Genomic DNA, 17130 nt, shown 5'->3' with positions numbered 1-17130 from the left:
TTTGTTGGTTGAACGATTTCAATTAATATCGCAATATTTAGCATTCGTGATATAATTAATATGATAGAGATATGGCCATTTGTCTATTGTTTATGTTAGCAAAAGTTTGCATTTGATATAGAAGGCTTTAATGTTTTGATGTATGGTTGAGATTTTCAAAATAAATGTTATGCTTACATGAGATAATTGGAACTAGATGTTTTATTTCATTTTTATCAAGTATCGATGGATGAGAAGTCTTTCGACGATGTGCAGTTAGCCCATTAGAGTTTGCCTTAAAATACTTTACTCTCAGTCTAAGCTGAATTTAATTCATACCGCCGTTACAGTACAATAAAATTCACACAAAATCTTTAGCGTAATTGGAATAGGACGTCCCCTGTTTCACATCCGGCAGGTGTGTTGACGGTGGGTAAGTTTAATAAGGTACACCAAATCTATTAAAACGATCGCTATTTTAAAATCAAATCATCCCGAAGAAATTGGGGATTCGTACCTATCGGATATATACTGGTACTCGGCGTCTTTCCACTTAACAAAACATCGTCAATAACATTAGTTCTTATTATTGTTAAGTAGCGGCGCTACCGGTACTGTCGATCGGACATTAGAAACTTTCTACCTTTTGCGCAAGATTCGATGTTGATATTGGAAGTGGAATACGCACTAATTTAATTGCTTCATTCTTTTATGGATAGAACCATGTTGTTTCCATTTATCAATGCAATTCTAGTACTTTTTCTCTTGCTGGCTGCTTTTATTGGGTTGTATTCGCTGTATATATACTATGTGAGAAATGTGAAGTATAGACATTTTCCACACACAAAACCGAAACAGTGAGTTCCAAAAATGCTCCGAAGTAAGGCTATTGCCCTGGCAACAGTTAACATGGTTAACAGTTTAAGGGAGTGCGTAAACCGAGTAAAATTGCTGCGCTTTGGGTTATGGGAGTCTGGTTAGTGCATGCGTAAATGCAGGAAAATTCATCACAGGGGCTTGTCACAATTTGATGTTGAACGGGAATTGTAGCCTTGATTCAAAAATGTAACTGTAAAAATTGGAGGAAGTGAAAAGCTTGTCAAAATGCAGGACAAGTTGTCCGCAATAGGTTAAAAGTTTACCTGGATACGAGTTGACCTGCTACCTTGATGATTATTAGGCAGCATTAAAACTGTGTAAGCATGGTTTCAGAAAAATATCTCACTGTAAAATTGATAAATGAGTGGAAATTACGTGTCACTGTCTGTTGGAAATGCCTGAATGTATCTTCGGGATTGACGTGATGTCAGCTGTCCTGAGTTTAGCTGGTGTAAACTAAGCATTACGGAGATAGGATTGTTTCCTACCTTTATACAACAAGACTAGCGGCAAGTCTTGAATCATGGGTACATTTATTTTTGGATCTTGGGTAATTTAATAGATAGATGGTATAAGTATAAGAATAAGAATAACTAGTGGATTATCAATTATTTTTGCAGTATCAAAGCCCATATTCAAGGGTCGTTCATTCCTACGCAAGACTCATGCTTAAACCACCCAGACCTGTGCATTCAAATTCACTGTACGGTTGACGAACCAAAATATGGTCGGCTTTATGTGTCTAAAGTTAAAAACTGCAATATCTCGGCTTGGAAAATAATCAATGGTTCTGATGGATAAACTATCTACACTGACATTTCATGTTTTTTCATTAGGCCTTACTTCATTTCAACAATATAATTGATTTTAGTTAGAATTTAAGATACATGATGCGTTGTTTAGTGATGAGATATGCGTTGCTTTAGTTGTCTTGTTGCCAATGAACTACATACAGTAGTGTTGCAATGCCTAGTTTAAAAGTGAAAAATTGAGTAGTTTTTGCAAATTTAGCATTTTTTTAGCATCATACACTGATCGAATTGAATAAACATAATAGGCCTAACAAGAAAACTGATTATCTGAGGTGTGCAATGATAGTTTATTTTTCACAATCAGTTTGGTGAAATTGGATTTCTGGTGGTCAAAGTCACAGAAATTTAAAAGTTTCTAATCTCTTTTTCTTTCATGATTTGTAGTTTTTTCTGGGGTCACGCCATTGAATTGTTTGGAGAAGAAGGGAAAACTGGAGTATACAGAGGTTACAAGTGGCTGCAATGGTAAGATTTTTGATGATGTTTAGCTTCTTGCATTACTAAAATGTAGGCATGTAGGCAAATTGAATGTTCCCACAATATACCAAAGATTTCCATACCCGTAGTCACGCGCTGAATAAATTTTTCATTCCTTTTAGGGCAGAAACACTTGGTCCCACATTTTGTATCTTCATCCTGCACAGAGTAATCATCATAAGTGGAGATCCTGTGGTTATAAAGGTAAATATACCATAATATAAAGATTTGTATAACAGCCAGCCCATAATTAGTTACTTAGGCCTACCATTAGACGCTATCAGTGCTTTTTATGGACTTTCGCTTTAGCGAAGTCAATTTTGCTATCGCATATGAAACTTTCTTCCTTTGGTACAAAATAATTTCCAAACGAAGCTTAGTATTAGTTTCTCTTCAGAACTTTCAAAACATTCTAATGCAGTAATAAAATTTCTTACCCTATTGAATTTCATCGGAATGCATTGCTAAATATTAATTTAGTTATTCATTTGTTGTTGGAACTACATTTCGTTTTGGAAGATCACATGCACTGTCACAAATATTCATGCTTCACACACGTGCGCGGTACATATACTCACTGCTATGTGGTGGTGTATTGACCTGTGCATGTATATGAAAAGCGCGCCTCGCGTGTGGCCTAGTTAAAGTTTCCTTGGAAACTAAATGATTCCACTGCCAGGGTTCATCGCGAGCTGTGAAAAGCAGTGAATTCTATAGAAAGATGATGAATTTGGGAAAGGGAGCAGTGAATCTTGGAAAATGTTCAGTTTTAAAAAATAGATTGTCTAACAAACTTCACACAGCCTACATAATAAGTGAAATCATTCAACATCCAGGTCCACACCATGCACGTGGAGAGTGCCCGAGTTATTGGGGAAACCCACTACCATGTATATTCATGATGAATCATCATGCAGTTGTGCATGACGCTACGGGGCATCTCTTAAAAAGTGCGTGACACTTACAGCAAGCACCTATTCTAACAATCTTGAAAATTAAGAGTAGGCCAGGCGTGGATCGAGAGGGGGTTCAGTGGTCGTGACCCCCCTACTCGGCCACGAAAAATATCTTTAATCATTTTCTTGAAGGAATGTACTCAAGACAGCCATTTTCCGGATTTGAACACAAGGACGTGCTGTGCAGGTGGTCCTTGTAAAATCTCATCGTAAAACTGCGGAGCTGCATCAGCCAACAGGCTGCTTATTGTTTCTTAATTCTCAATTGCCAAAAATTAACATAATTCATGTATTTCTTTCATATTGGTAGCTATGCATATTTCATATTGTAGGAGCTGTTAACTCACAGCAAGTACCCAAAATCGAAGTCTGGCTATGAACGTACAAGTAAAGTTTATGGCATGAGGTGATCATATCTTTAACTTTGACAATAGAGCCGTAGTTTTAAAAAATTGATTTTATTACTGGCAATCAAGTGCTTGAATAAGATTTGGTGATATCTAAACTTTATCTAACCTTTATGTCTTTATGAATTTTTGATAATGCATAATTTTGAATTTTTCAATGGTACAATTCCTAAGGTTCTATTTATAAGATTGAATTCTTCAAAATGAATATGGTGTTAAAAACATGATAGTGATATATAATAGGCCTAGATGTGTGATACACACAATGAATATCATAATTATTATTTCTTATTCATACAGACTCCTAGGAAATGGAATTGTTACCAATACGGATCACGAATCATGGAAAAAGAGGAGAAAAGTTTTCGATCCAGCATTTCACAAAAAGTAAATAATCAAACACAAAACCTGACCTCTTGACTGATTAATTGACCACTAAAGATATTTTCATACAAACTAATATAAGTTGTGAATCAATTGCAGATCACAATATCGGTGATAAGACGATACGAGTAAAATCCCACAATAAATGAATTAAATGATGAAATGTTTATTAAAACATAGTAGAAATATTTCGGGTGGTTACTACCACCCTTCTTCAGTCTAAAATGACTTGCCAAATACACGCACAGTATTAATACATGAACTAAGAAATAAGATGATGACATTTTATGTTTAGTATCAACTGATTTTAAACTTAAATCTTTCTTGACATATCTTAATTCCCTTTATCCTTCCTTGAAGTTCACCTTTGAGTGGGAAGTTGACGGGAAAATGCCCTTTCTGGATGTTCTCATACATAATTCTAATTCGAGATTAGGTTTCTCTGTTTTTCGTAAACCTACTAACTGTGAATCCTACCTACATTTCTTCTCGTTCACTCCAACTTACCTTAAAGTGGCCGTTGTTCAAGGTTTTTTCTTTCGGGCTTATAGGATTTGTGATAAAAACTTTTTAGATCATGAAATTTTACATATTCAATCCAGTTTTAAAAAACTTGCATACCCGGACAAGATTTTAGTGAAAGCCCTTCACAAAGCCAAAAAAGTATTTTTCTCTCCTGCTCAACCCCGTAATCCTATTGACTCGTCTAAACCAAAAAACAAAATTATAGTTCCTTTTGTCCCTTGCCTTGACAAATTCAAACCGGCTCTTCGTCATTTAAATACTGATTTAATTTTCAAGTAAAATAACAAAATTTCTAATTTTTGCTCCAATAACAATCTGAACCCTAATATCCATTGTGGAGTTTATAAAATTAACTGTTCTGATTGTAACCTTTTTTACATCGGGGAAACTGGTAGGAATATTAAGGAACGTATTAAAGAACATAAACGAGATGTATTCAATGGGGTTAAATTAGAAAGTGGGGTAGTCTCTCATTCTTTGGTTACGGGACACAATTTTGATTGTTCTGGAGCCAATATTATTTTTCCCAACAGAAGTCGCACTAAACGACATACAGTTGAATCTGCTTTGATTACTACTCATTCCGATCGTTCTGTCAACCTCAAAAATGGGTTCAGCCCCCATAATAAACTTCTTTCAGGTTATGTTAGTGCTCTAGTCCCCATAACGTAATGTGCAGCGATTCGTGTCTTATTTCATATTTCATGTATTAATACTGTGTGTGCATTTGGCAAGTCATTTTAGACTGAAGAAGGGTGGTAGTAACCACCCGAAATATTTCTTATATGTTTTAATAAACGTTTTATCATTTAATTCATTTATTGTAACATAAGTTGTATGGGCTCCACAAAAGTATGATATCGAAATGATACCAGCTTACAAAGAATTATGTACTTGGGGATCATTCATTTATTACGAAAGCATAAAATTTGACTTTTTCAACCTCCCCTACCCCTTTGTACGCAAAATCGGCCATTTTTCATATACATTCAGCATTACGGTACGCAATTGCATTGACCCCTCCCCCCTCCCCTAATGCGTACGTAATAAATGAATGACCCCTTGCTTTATATCCAGATCAGTTAATTACGGCTTTTGTTTAAATCCAGACATTGATGATTCAGTGCCAGTGCTTCATCTAGCCAAAAATAGAAGGGCGGTCCGCCCCGCCCCTGAAAATAGCCGCCCTTGTGCCCTTCAGATGTGTCCCATGCTCGCCCTTGTGGCTTCATCACTTGCCGTAGGTCCGCCATCCTGCCCTTGTCAGTCACGAGTAATGAGTCGGATCTTTCAAAATAAGCCGACGCGTCCGACTGTTAGTAAGTTTCCTGCAACGGCTATGAAATATCTCGTATGATATCAACGATAGTAGCTCATGTGATCAGTGGTTATATTCAAATGTTCTGCAGTCAGTGTGCATTGTGTGAAAACGTGCCTCAGACGCGTGGCCTAGTTTAAGTTTCCAGGAAATTGGCTGACTTCCAAACTACTGCCAATCATTCTAGCGACTGCTGTTGTAAAGCTGGTAGTGTATATTCGATGGATTGTTTCGTTTTGAACACATCGTGATGCTCTGGATCTTTTTATCTAGACTATTAGACAAATTTTTTATATACAAGGTGAAAAACTTTGTTCGGTGAACTCACAGAGAGACTCGCACAGACAATTAGTTTGAGTAGCCTAATAGCAATAATGTGTTCTTAAGCTGACTGCTTACCAATTATCAACAGTTACTTGCCAATCACTAACACTATCAATTTAAATCAATTAATTTGATATTTCTAAGATTAAAAATATGCAATTTCATATAGGCCTATACACTATTGCTGGCTCTTTTTCGCTGTATTTGCTACTTGAGATTGCTTTTTTCTGCAATTTTTTTGTCTGCAACTGGTTTTCCAAATCATTTTGAAAGCCCTATCTAGATTAACTTTTGTTCATTGACAGGCATAGGTGTAAGGATGTACTGTGGTCAAGTGTGTCACTCATGGCATAATCAGATTTAAACATAGTTTCTAGTCCTCAATCGTAGTAGGGGGTACCTCGATTCTATGCAATAGGGAACATTGCAGTTTGCCCCTAAAACAGACATGAGCGCGTTATTACCGGTATGTGCCCTTGCTCCGATGGAATCACGCACAAAAATGCCCTTATTTGAAATCAGCACCCTGCCCTTTTTTAATGCTAGATGAAGCACTGAGTGCACTTAATTTTTCACAGGTACAAATATTCTTTTAGCCCAGATGAATCTTAAGTATTATGTTATTGCCTTTAGGTCGCTAATGAACATCATGAACTATTTCAATGAAGGAGCAAACAAATTTTTGGATAAGTTAGAACTCTTCGCTGATGGACATACAGGAGTTTGCATGGCAGACATAATAGGAAGAGTGACATTAGATGTGATTGGAAAGGTAAATTTTGTCTGACTTGTGGTCAGGGTCTGGTGTCATAAACTGGGAAACTTGCATTAAATGAAATTCAGGATTTTGTGGTAACCGGCTGTTGCTAGTACTGGTATGGGAATTGCCAGGTAACCTGGAATAACATTAAATTCTAGTTGGGAAGTCAGTTCAAGGGCTACATTAAAATCATCAAGGTGGCAGACTTGGGATCTGAATCATATCAGACATATTTTTAGCTTCGGTGACTAAGTCACTTAAGCTACCAATGATATGTTCTATCAAATATGTTGTTCCCTGAGCGATGATCAGTATTTGATATTCCATTTTAGCCAGAAATGATGAACATAGATGGATTTGGACTTTCTAGCTAATGACAATGTAATCAATATTTGCCATTAACCTATCCGGTATTCGAAAGTTGACAAACATACAAATTCATTTCTTATTTTTCATTTAAAGTTAAGTATAAAAGTTACTTTCTGTCATATCTGTGAAATATTAAGCTTCATAGATTCGCTGGTTTTAGCCCCTAAATCAGCACTTTTTACACATTTTTGAAGTTTTTGAGGGAAATTTGAAGACACCTTGCTCAATTATCTTGATCTTTCGTCTATATTCGAATCCCCCAAGGGCCCATCAGCATAAGAAAAACATGACCTTTTTTGTGCCCAAAAATGTCAATTTTGGGTCAAATTCTGAGTCCTGTAGCTTCTTACTGGTTTGCCATTTTTCATTGCAATTTGTGATGGGTATTCTTTGGAAAGGAATCCCTTAATACTGAGACAGGGATTTTTGATCAGCCAATTATCACGCAATTGGCGGCCACCTTGGTGTCAACAGTACTCATTCGTAGATGGAAAAAAGTTTTTCCACATATTAATACCTAAGCATATTTTGTTATCACAATCAATTGGAAAGTTGTAGCTCATAACATGGTCTATGATTGTGGTGAGTTTCAAGATCATTTGTATTTGTATATAGCCACCAGGGGGTGTTGAATAATACAATGACTTAGTATTTCTATATTATGTTCGTACCTATGCATATTTTGTTACCACAACCACTTACAAAGTTGTAGCTCATGACATGGTCTATGATTGTGGTGAGTTTCAAGGTCATTAGTTATTATATATGTTCACCAGGGGGCGTTGAATAGTAGAATAACTTAGTATTTCCTTATTATATAGGTACCCAGGCATATTTTGTTATCACAATCAATTACAAAATCGTAGCTGCTGATATGGCCTATTATTTTGGTGAGTTCCAAGGTCATTTATTTTTGTATATGGTCACCAGGGGGTGTTGAATATTTAAATTGATTGTTGAGCATTTGAAACCACTTCCCAAGTGGGCATGGTGTCCCTGAACCCCTAGTTTGGATTCGTCCCCCAATGGGCGCCCCGGGGTTGGAGTTTCTATTTCTTCAAATTGCTACTAGTCCTACAGTTTAAATCAGATCAATTCCAAATTTGGTATGAATGTTCTATGGATGAATACCTACAAAGTACAGAGCTCTTTTTGGATTTGGCCATAAGTATATATATACTTACTTACTCACTCACTCACTCACTCACTCACTCACTCACTCACTCACTCACTCACTCACTCACTTACCTACCTTACTTACTTACTTACTTACTTACCTACCTACCTTACTTACTTACTTACCTACCTTACTTACTTACTTACCTACCTTACTTACTTACTTACCTTACTTACTTACTTACCTTACTTACTTACTTACCTACCTTACTTACTTACCTACCTTACTTACTTACCTACCTTACTTACTTACCTACCTTACTTACTTACCTACCTTACTTACTTACCTACCTTACTTACTTACCTACCTTACTTACTTACCTACCTTACTTACTTACCTACCTTACTTACTTACCTACCTTACTTACTTACCTACCTTACTTACCTTACTTACATACATACATACGCGCGTACGCCCGCACGCTCACACGCACACGCACACGCACACACACATATTTATATATATATATATATTCCTATGATGTTCTTTATTGTAGGTAGCGTTTGATATGGACATAAATAGTCTGGATGACCCAAATAACAAATTCCCAGCAGCTATTAACCTGTGCCTGATGAGCCTGACTAAGAATTTGAAAAACCCTTATTTCATGGTATGTTACATTCCATATCTTTAATTTGGTTTGAATAAGAAGTAGCTTCATATCAATTCGGATTTTAATCATTTATTTTCCAAAATCAGTATCTACCATGGAATTGGGCTGAAGTTGAGAAGACCAAAGACTCGCTGAAACTGCTGCGTAATTTCGGACAGATGTGTTTTGAAAAGCGTATGAAAATTATGGAAAACGAAGAAGTACCTAACGATATCTTAACAAGTATCCTGAACCAATTCAGTAAGCAATAATTTCTGGCCTATCTTTTTTGAAATCAACTCTACCTCTTAACTTTTGAAAGCCTTTGAACTTGAAATATATCATTTTAGGAAATGATGACACATTAACAATGGAAGACCTAATAGATGATTTCATCACTTTTTTTATAGCGGGTAGGTTGCCTTAAAGACGATGTATTGAATCTATAAGGTGTGGCTAGTAATCCCTATGTTTCTACATATCGTTTTAGGACAGGAAACTACCAGCAATGCAGTTTCATTTGTTTTGTTGATGTTAGCAGATCATCCAGATATCAGAGACCGGTAAATAATATTTATAACATCAATATGTGTGCTTGGTCACAACCCTCTTGCTGTATAGGATTGGGTGCCTTTTGAAAGTTATCAATTCAGGTTTGCCCTTAAGAAAAATAGACAATCCATCATAATACTCAATTATTACTGGTAGCTAGATTTACCCCTGAAAGAAATATTGGGGATATGTTGGTTTTTGCGGCACCTCATCTACACCAGTTTCACTATGGTACAGTCAAATCTGCTTAATCCACCCAGATCAGTTTCGGATTTTGATCAGATCCATTGGCCTATATCTATAATGGGCCGCCTAAATGAAAATCTGAAACATATTTAATCCGGATTGATGGTTAACGGGATCAACTGAGGAACCAAATGATCTTGGATAAGTAGGTTCTACTGTACTAAGATGAACTCTGTTGAAACTGGATATCATAGCCTTCAAATTGGTTGGCTGAAATTTTAAAATGGCTAATTTGTCAAATTAAGATTTGAAGGGTTTCACTGTCACAGTTCACAAACTATACTTTGTAGAAGCTTGTGTGATAGAATTGTGCCCAGACAAGCTTTAGAATGCAAATAAGCCTTACTACTCATGCAATATATGCGATGATAATAATCAATATGCAATATATCAGAATTTGCCTTTTACCTTAGAATGGCAAATATGCAGCCCACATTGACTTGTAGTAAGGGGAAAAATTTCTAGGTCTTAGATGCCCAAATCACCTCTAGAAGCCACTTTTTAGGCCACTTAAGTCCCAGTGGGCTATGACGTTCACTTGACATCTGCCGTCTGTCCATCTGTTGGCCACTGTAGACAGAATCTCGTTTTTTTAAAGTTTTTGATACGCCTTGATGCATGGTCTAGATATTTCGTCTATGGTTGTACCTACCCTAGCCACATCTACAGCTCTAAAATTGGCTCGACTGGAATCAAGATGGCTTACGGACGGCCACTGTTTTTGGAAAACATTTTGAAGATGCTTTGATCAATAGTCTTAAGGTTCTGTATGTATGATATGCAATTTGAAAAAAGTGCCTGGTCGGTGTTCCTTTATGGTTTACCCTTGTCAGCAGTATGAGGTTGGCATTGAGCCAATTCATGTAAAAAAGCGGTAAGTTTTTTTATGTGAGCATTTTTTCATTGGTTCTCGGGTTAAACGACGTATAATCGATGCGATTGAAGACATGACGAACCTCCGTCGATGACATGGTCAACTTAGTTAAAATTTGACGAAAAACTGTTTTTGATGGGAAAATTCTTAGCTCTTGCGTATAAAATTGCAATGACCTCAATAGGGGGCCTCGTCTCTACGAGCGAATGTGATTGGTTGTTTTTGGGATATACGGGGAATTCCGGTTCATTGCTGATGAGAATATAATTATTTCACATATCGCCATAGGTATTGTTTCATTTTAATACCCGGTAATTGTGTTGATTGAGATTGAAGTGAAGCAAACATTCACTGCACAAGGCCTCCACGTGCGCGTGAGTGCTAAACACACAAACACACGCTCATATAGACTACTATATGGTGATGCTGTAACGCTGCTTGGCGCATGTACGTTTGGTATGATAAGGCTGAATAATCGTTGTAGCAGAAGATGTGCGCTGTGTTTTCTGTTTGATAGAACTTGTAATAAATTGTAATTTCTTGTGACCTGAAAATACTAAGCAGCAAACTATAGGTATAGGTCGAGGTCTGAATATTGTAGTGGTAAATTCCAGGATTTAAAATGATCTAATACTATGCCCCGGTGTTTTAGCTTCCGCGGCCATACATTGGAAGAGGTTTCGTTTCCAAGATTCAATATTCAGCTACCCTCTGATATGTGTCATATATAAGAATTTTATTTGCATATTGTGAAAAATATTTCCCTGCCGCGCCAACCTGTACCCTATGAAATTTTGGATGTAGACCATAAACAAATCTTTATCTTTGGTCTTATTTGACTTCAAAAAAATTCTTTAAGAAATATAAAATACAATATAAACTTTGAAGTCACAAATTCAAAAGATTTTTCAAGCAATGCCCTTACTCCAAACAACCTCTAGCTTTCAAGGTAAACCGCACTTTGCCCATGGGCAATTTATTTAAGGATCCTCCTAATCCCTTACAACATTAGAATCCAGAATTAGACATCAGTTTATCTTAATTTAGGAAGGGTAAAGGTCTAACTTATTTCATTTTGATAACAGAAAAAAATTATATGTGTGATACTGCCGACCACATGTATCGTATTACAGAACATTGGTGGTATAACAAATGAGTTTGAATATGATTGTTCTAGGATTTGGTTGGCATTATGGCGAAGGGTAAAATGAAAGCTATTTACTTATACGCAGAGATACCAAATGAAGTGTGCATAAGGAAATTTTTGGCGATAGGTGAATTTGGCGATATTACGGTGGCAGTATAACAAGCTTTGACTATATTTCCATTTGTGTTGGAATCCATATGTATTGTTACCACACTCAATTGCGGAGTAGCATGACATATTCTGTGATCATGACGAGTTTCAAGGTCATTGGTTTCTGTAAATATGTTCACCAGATTGTCAAGCATTTCAGACAACTCTCTAAGTGGGTAAAGTGTCCCTGGTTCCCTAGTTTTTAATGTCACTAAAGATATTTCTCTGACCCAGGAAACCTGTAAATACAGTTGTATTCTGCTCTATGTCTATTCAACATTATTATATGATGTACACATATTTCTAGAGTCATTGAAGAGATTGAAGCAGTTTTGGGTGACAAACAACAACTAGAATATAGCGATATTGGTAAACTTGAGTATCTCGATCAGGTGTGGAAGGAAAGTTTACGTTTGTTCCCAACTGCTCCAGGGACTCTTCGCGATATACCAAGTGCAACTGAGATTAATGGAATCAAATATCCTTCTAATTCTTGCGTTCTGGTGAGGAATTTTTCATGATTGAATTCAAATGCCATTATACTTGTGGAACAGTCTCCCCCATCAATGTAAATCATGAGGAGACTGTGCTTTGAGCATGGGATCACCATGGAAAGACGACTCATTTATTATACAAGAAACTCTTATTATTGTTATTATTACTATAACACAAAGACGCTTATACAATGTACTCATTTTTTTGATATATGAAATTGTTCGTCTTGTTATAGATGTCATTCTTTGTTGCACACCGTTATATTGGTAACTATACTGATCCGGACATGTTTCAACCCGACAGATTTGCAGAAGGTCAGACGTAAGTACACTCTATAACAATGTTTTTTCGTTCAGCTAATATTTGTCTGTTGTTAGTGGTTCATGGCCTCAGCAAAATAAATGTCATATTTGTTCATGCTTCTTTTTAAGCCATGTGTACTGCTATCTGCCTTTCTCTCTTGGAATGAGGTCATGTATCGGAAGCCATTTTGCATGGGTAGGTTCATTTTATTCGTGAGATTGACATTGGCTGACTGAACTAATAAAAACCAAAACTGTATTCTTGAATCTTTTATTTCAGATGGAAGGCAAGACTTTGCTGGCAAGATTTTTGCAGTCGTACGAATATGAGTTGATCCCGGGACAAGGACGTGGTCTTCGCGAAGCAACCACTCTTAAGCCAGCAGGAGGAGTCATGTGTACATTGAACAAAAGGAAAAGGAAATAAACTTGACATCCTCAATAGCCCTTATAATGCAATATGAAATTATCAATGTGATCATAAAGCAAATGGCTTATCGGTACATCAGAGAACTACAGCTGTGTTTGAAATATGGCTGCTATTTATTTAGCCATGATTTACATATATTAAATGAATACTCAGGTTTATTTATACAATTAAGTCCTATTAAAGATAATATAGGTACCCGCTACAATGATTTTACAGATGACCCATTGCAGCGGCACTTTTATTTCAGTGCCGTCGGAAGGGTTTTTTCAGTGGTGTGGCTTATTTCTGAACAGGGGGTCTGGGGAAATTCAATCGCCGGAGATGCGTTTTGGGGCCATTTCACTGTCTCATTCACAGAAGCATGAGAAGTCGTGGGCCAACCACCTTGTACAGAGAACGACAAACTGAAAAAAGCATAAAAAATTTTTGTTAAGCAAAATAGTGGGGCGGCCAAAGCCGCCCCTGCCGTCCCCATTCCAACGGCTTTGTATTTTTACAATTTTTGGGCACGATATCATCTGTACTCAGCTGAGGTTTGAGAAATAAGATATCTTTTTTAGCCTGATGTTAGTTTTTAATTCATATATTTTATCTGTGTTTGGATCATTTTTGCTTGTTTTTATGCGGTGTATTTACATTTATCCATGTGAATCGTTCGGATTTTCCACAGGGAGGTCAATTCGGCAAATTTAACTGGAACTCGAGTCAATCCGCAGGGAGGGATATTGTGTTATTCATTGTGCATTTTGGGCGATTTTAAGATGTAAGCACGTTTATGTCACCTACTTCTCGGGCAGATAAAGATTTTAATAACGAATGAGCAAAACTCAGTTCTGAAAAGGAGAGTAGTTAGGATTCCGGACGCGCCTATAAAAAAATATAACATACATGTACAGCTGATAATGGTGAATGTAGGCCCTACACCTCGAAAATCCAAGTACAAAGGTCACCTGTACTACAGTCGTACCTCATTACAACGAACTACAGGGAATCAGAAAACCTGTTTGTTTTAACACGAAATTACATGTAATTACATTGCCTTAATTGGGACGAAATCATGAAAATATGAAGTATATCCGCTAAAAGGGCGTTATGGCAAGATTCTGTTGTAAATACAGCCAAATCTTGTTGTACGAATCTTATGAGCAAAGGACATCAATGTCATAATGTAGTTTCGTATCTGAGTCGTAAATAATGAGGTTCAGCTGTAATGAGAACTGAACTGAATTTTCTAATCACATTTCAAGCAAATGCTGAGTGAATTTAGAATCATTTCATGTTAGACAAATACAGTAAACCTTGCGTCGGATCTTTTTGGGCCAAGAAAAACTCTCCGAATTTATAAAAAGTCTTATTTTGATTGTCAGATTTTCAGCCTTTTTCCGAAAACAACAACTTCAAAATTAATTTTGGCAAATGGAAACATTAAATCAACATCGACAAGAAATGATATCAAAACACTGAAATATTTCAGGTCTAGTTGTATACACTAACCACAACTTTACGTATTAACGACTGTTGACACGTATCGTCGATTTTAAGCCGGGAGCAGGGGTCGGAACAGGGAAGAAATCAAAATGCTATGGGAAGAAATTAGCACCCCGACTTACGTTGAGTGATTTTTAACTGATTTTATTCATTTTGGCACCAAGAAAAGTACTACCAGATTCTGACTTATAAAAATCTTTTTTGGAATATGAATTCCTTTGAAAAAGAGAAGGAAAATTCGGGACAATCGATATTCATCCGATATAAGCGAATATCCGACTGGCCGATCCGACTTACGCAAGGTTACTGTAGTTAAGTTTATTTATTTATCATTTATGAGCGAGAAAACGATTTGTGAGCTATTTAGAAATTTAAAGAATGCACTAATGTACCTTGGAAATAGCATAACCCCAGACACTCCCAAGAAATCTAAGATGTAATGAGTATTGTAATATGTATTGAAACTGAATTTTCTGCATCAATCACATTCCCAACGTGTAGAATGAATAAATTGAGCAAATAAATATATTAACCATTACTCTCTAAATCAGCTTCAATTTACTTGTCATCGTATATATATGGACATATCAACGCAATGCAATCCTTATTTTTAGCCCACTTTGGACTTTGGACAGCTGTCAAATCTGCTGTCTGTATCCACCCCTCAGATAATCGATTTCGAGAAAGTAACTATAGCTTTATCAGGATATTACTACCCCAGTGAAGTTCATTACTTGTTCCTTATTCCTTATTCCGTTACTTATTGAGAATTCATCTCCCAATAAGAAAAGAAAAATTGAACCGGTTAGGACGAAAATCTGAATAAGAAACAAGTTACTTGTATATGTATCTATCATATTGAATGGGACAGGCAACCAGTCTAGTTACTCTGCCCGCCCGGCTTTTTTGCTATACCTGCCGGGTCACGTGCTTGGCTGCCTGATTTGATACATCGAGATGTTGAAATAACTGCTTTATTTGGCTACTGCACTACACGTGATGTAGATCATATTGTCCATTTTTAAATGTTGTGGGTCGTTTGCCACGTGTAAATGGTCCGAAAGCCCTCGCCTGTCAGAAACCGGCAAACAAGGAAACCCGGACATAGGCAATAGTCGTTAATACCGCACATATGGAAATCAGTGTAAAATTGTGCAACGAGCGGAGAAACGAACTTCATTTTAGCGCCCGTTTTGGCACCTTTTAGCTCGGTGATTTCTCGTTTTTGCGCAGCGCAAAAACGAACTTCGTTTCTGCGTCCGTTTTTGCGCCGCGCAAAAACGAAATTTACCGCGCAGAAACGCGCCAAAACGAGCGCAGAAACGAACTTCGTTTCTGCGCCCGTTTTGGCGCGTTTCTGCGCGGTGATTTCTCGTTTTTGCGCCACGCAAAAACGAACTTCGTTTCTGCGTCCGTTTCATCCTAAAACGTAGCCTATTTTAGAGCCCATCAAAACGTCAATTTATTACAAATATTTCATTTGAATTTGTTTACTTAAGTGAAGGCGGTGCTACTGGCTTTCGTAAAAAATCAGAATATCACCGATAAAGGAAGTTTTATTGCGTATAAACGTAACTCTGAAAATTAAATTAATTAGAAAATAATTGGTATAATAATACAACGTTTTAAGGCCGTAATTAGTATCACGAGATAAACCCTGGCGCCACCATCCGACCAAAATTACCGCGCATGAACAAAGAAACGAAGTTCGTTTCTGCGCTCGTTTTAGCGCGTTTCTGCGCGATAAATTTCGTTTGTGCGCCGCGCAAAAACGGACGCAGAAACGAAGCAATATATTTTTTGCATGGTATATTGCACGGAGTTTTTTTTTAAAACTTGGCCCTAATCAGCCACCATAGTATCCTCACTAAACGATCTAGCAAAAAAGCTATATATATATATATATTGTGTATGTTGAGTAGAGAAATTAAGTTGAAATCAGTGATGTACATGAAATCATACGACGGGTCAGTTCGTTCGTTGATATATTCCTGCAGATTCGCACAAATCTCATTATTTTAGAACACACTCGTTCAATTTTTGCTCGGCTAAATAAATTTAAAAGGAACAATATCAACAAGTTCCAATTCAAAGGTTTAGTTTTTTCTTTTGTAAATAAATTTCTTTATTCTCAATTACCGAGAGTCAACATATAGTACATGTACATGTATTTCTGTTCACATTGGTAACTAAGCATAATCTTTATTGCAGGAGCTGTTAACTCACAGCAAGTATCCAAAGTCAAAGTATGGCTACGACCTTTCAAGTAAAGTTTATGGCATGAGGTGATCATATCTGTAAACTTAGCAATATAGCCGTGATTTGATATTGCTGGCAATTCAGTGCTTAAATATATTTGGTAAACCAAAAATCTAAGCCTATGTAAATCTAAGCCTATGGTCAAGTGGTCACACTGTCAGCATGAGGAAATCGAAAAAGGCCTCGGCGAGGCAATAACACTACAGCCAAAAGTTGTGGTAAGCAAGC

At 36.8% G+C, this 17130-nt stretch overlaps 1 protein-coding gene across 1 annotated transcript; it reads left to right on the top strand.

Annotated features, from left to right (window-relative positions):
• Nucleotides 1–601: 601 nt before the first annotated feature.
• Nucleotides 602–15389, top strand: LOC141908143 (cholesterol 24-hydroxylase-like). The gene is made up of 14 exons (XM_074798017.1): nt 602–836; nt 2055–2135; nt 2270–2351; nt 3436–3509; nt 3811–3897; nt 6695–6833; nt 8864–8977; nt 9067–9220; nt 9310–9372; nt 9450–9522; nt 12236–12431; nt 12659–12744; nt 12855–12921; nt 13006–15389. Exons 1-14 carry the CDS (start codon nt 691–693, stop codon nt 13150–13152), a joined length of 1509 nt encoding a protein of 502 aa, XP_074654118.1. The 5' UTR covers nt 602–690; the 3' UTR covers nt 13153–15389.
• The last annotated feature ends 1741 nt before the right edge of the window (nt 15390–17130 follow it).

Source organism: Tubulanus polymorphus, chromosome 1 (assembly GCF_964204645.1).
Source record: "Tubulanus polymorphus chromosome 1, tnTubPoly1.2, whole genome shotgun sequence".
Taxonomy (NCBI): domain Eukaryota; kingdom Metazoa; phylum Nemertea; class Palaeonemertea; order Tubulaniformes; family Tubulanidae; genus Tubulanus; species Tubulanus polymorphus.
This window is presented reverse-complemented; position numbering and strand designations above follow the sequence as displayed.

Bases quoted from the DNA above. Each gene is read 5' to 3' on its own strand.
- LOC141908143 (XM_074798017.1), top strand. From the start codon at position 691: ATGGATAGAACCATGTTGTTTCCATTTATCAATGCAATTCTAGTACTT. The intron at 837-2,054 runs GTGAGTTCCAAA...CATGATTTGTAG, and splicing joins CCACACACAAAACCGAAACA to TTTTTTCTGGGGTCACGCCA. The intron at 3,510-3,810 runs GTGATCATATCT...TTATTCATACAG, and splicing joins AGTAAAGTTTATGGCATGAG to ACTCCTAGGAAATGGAATTG.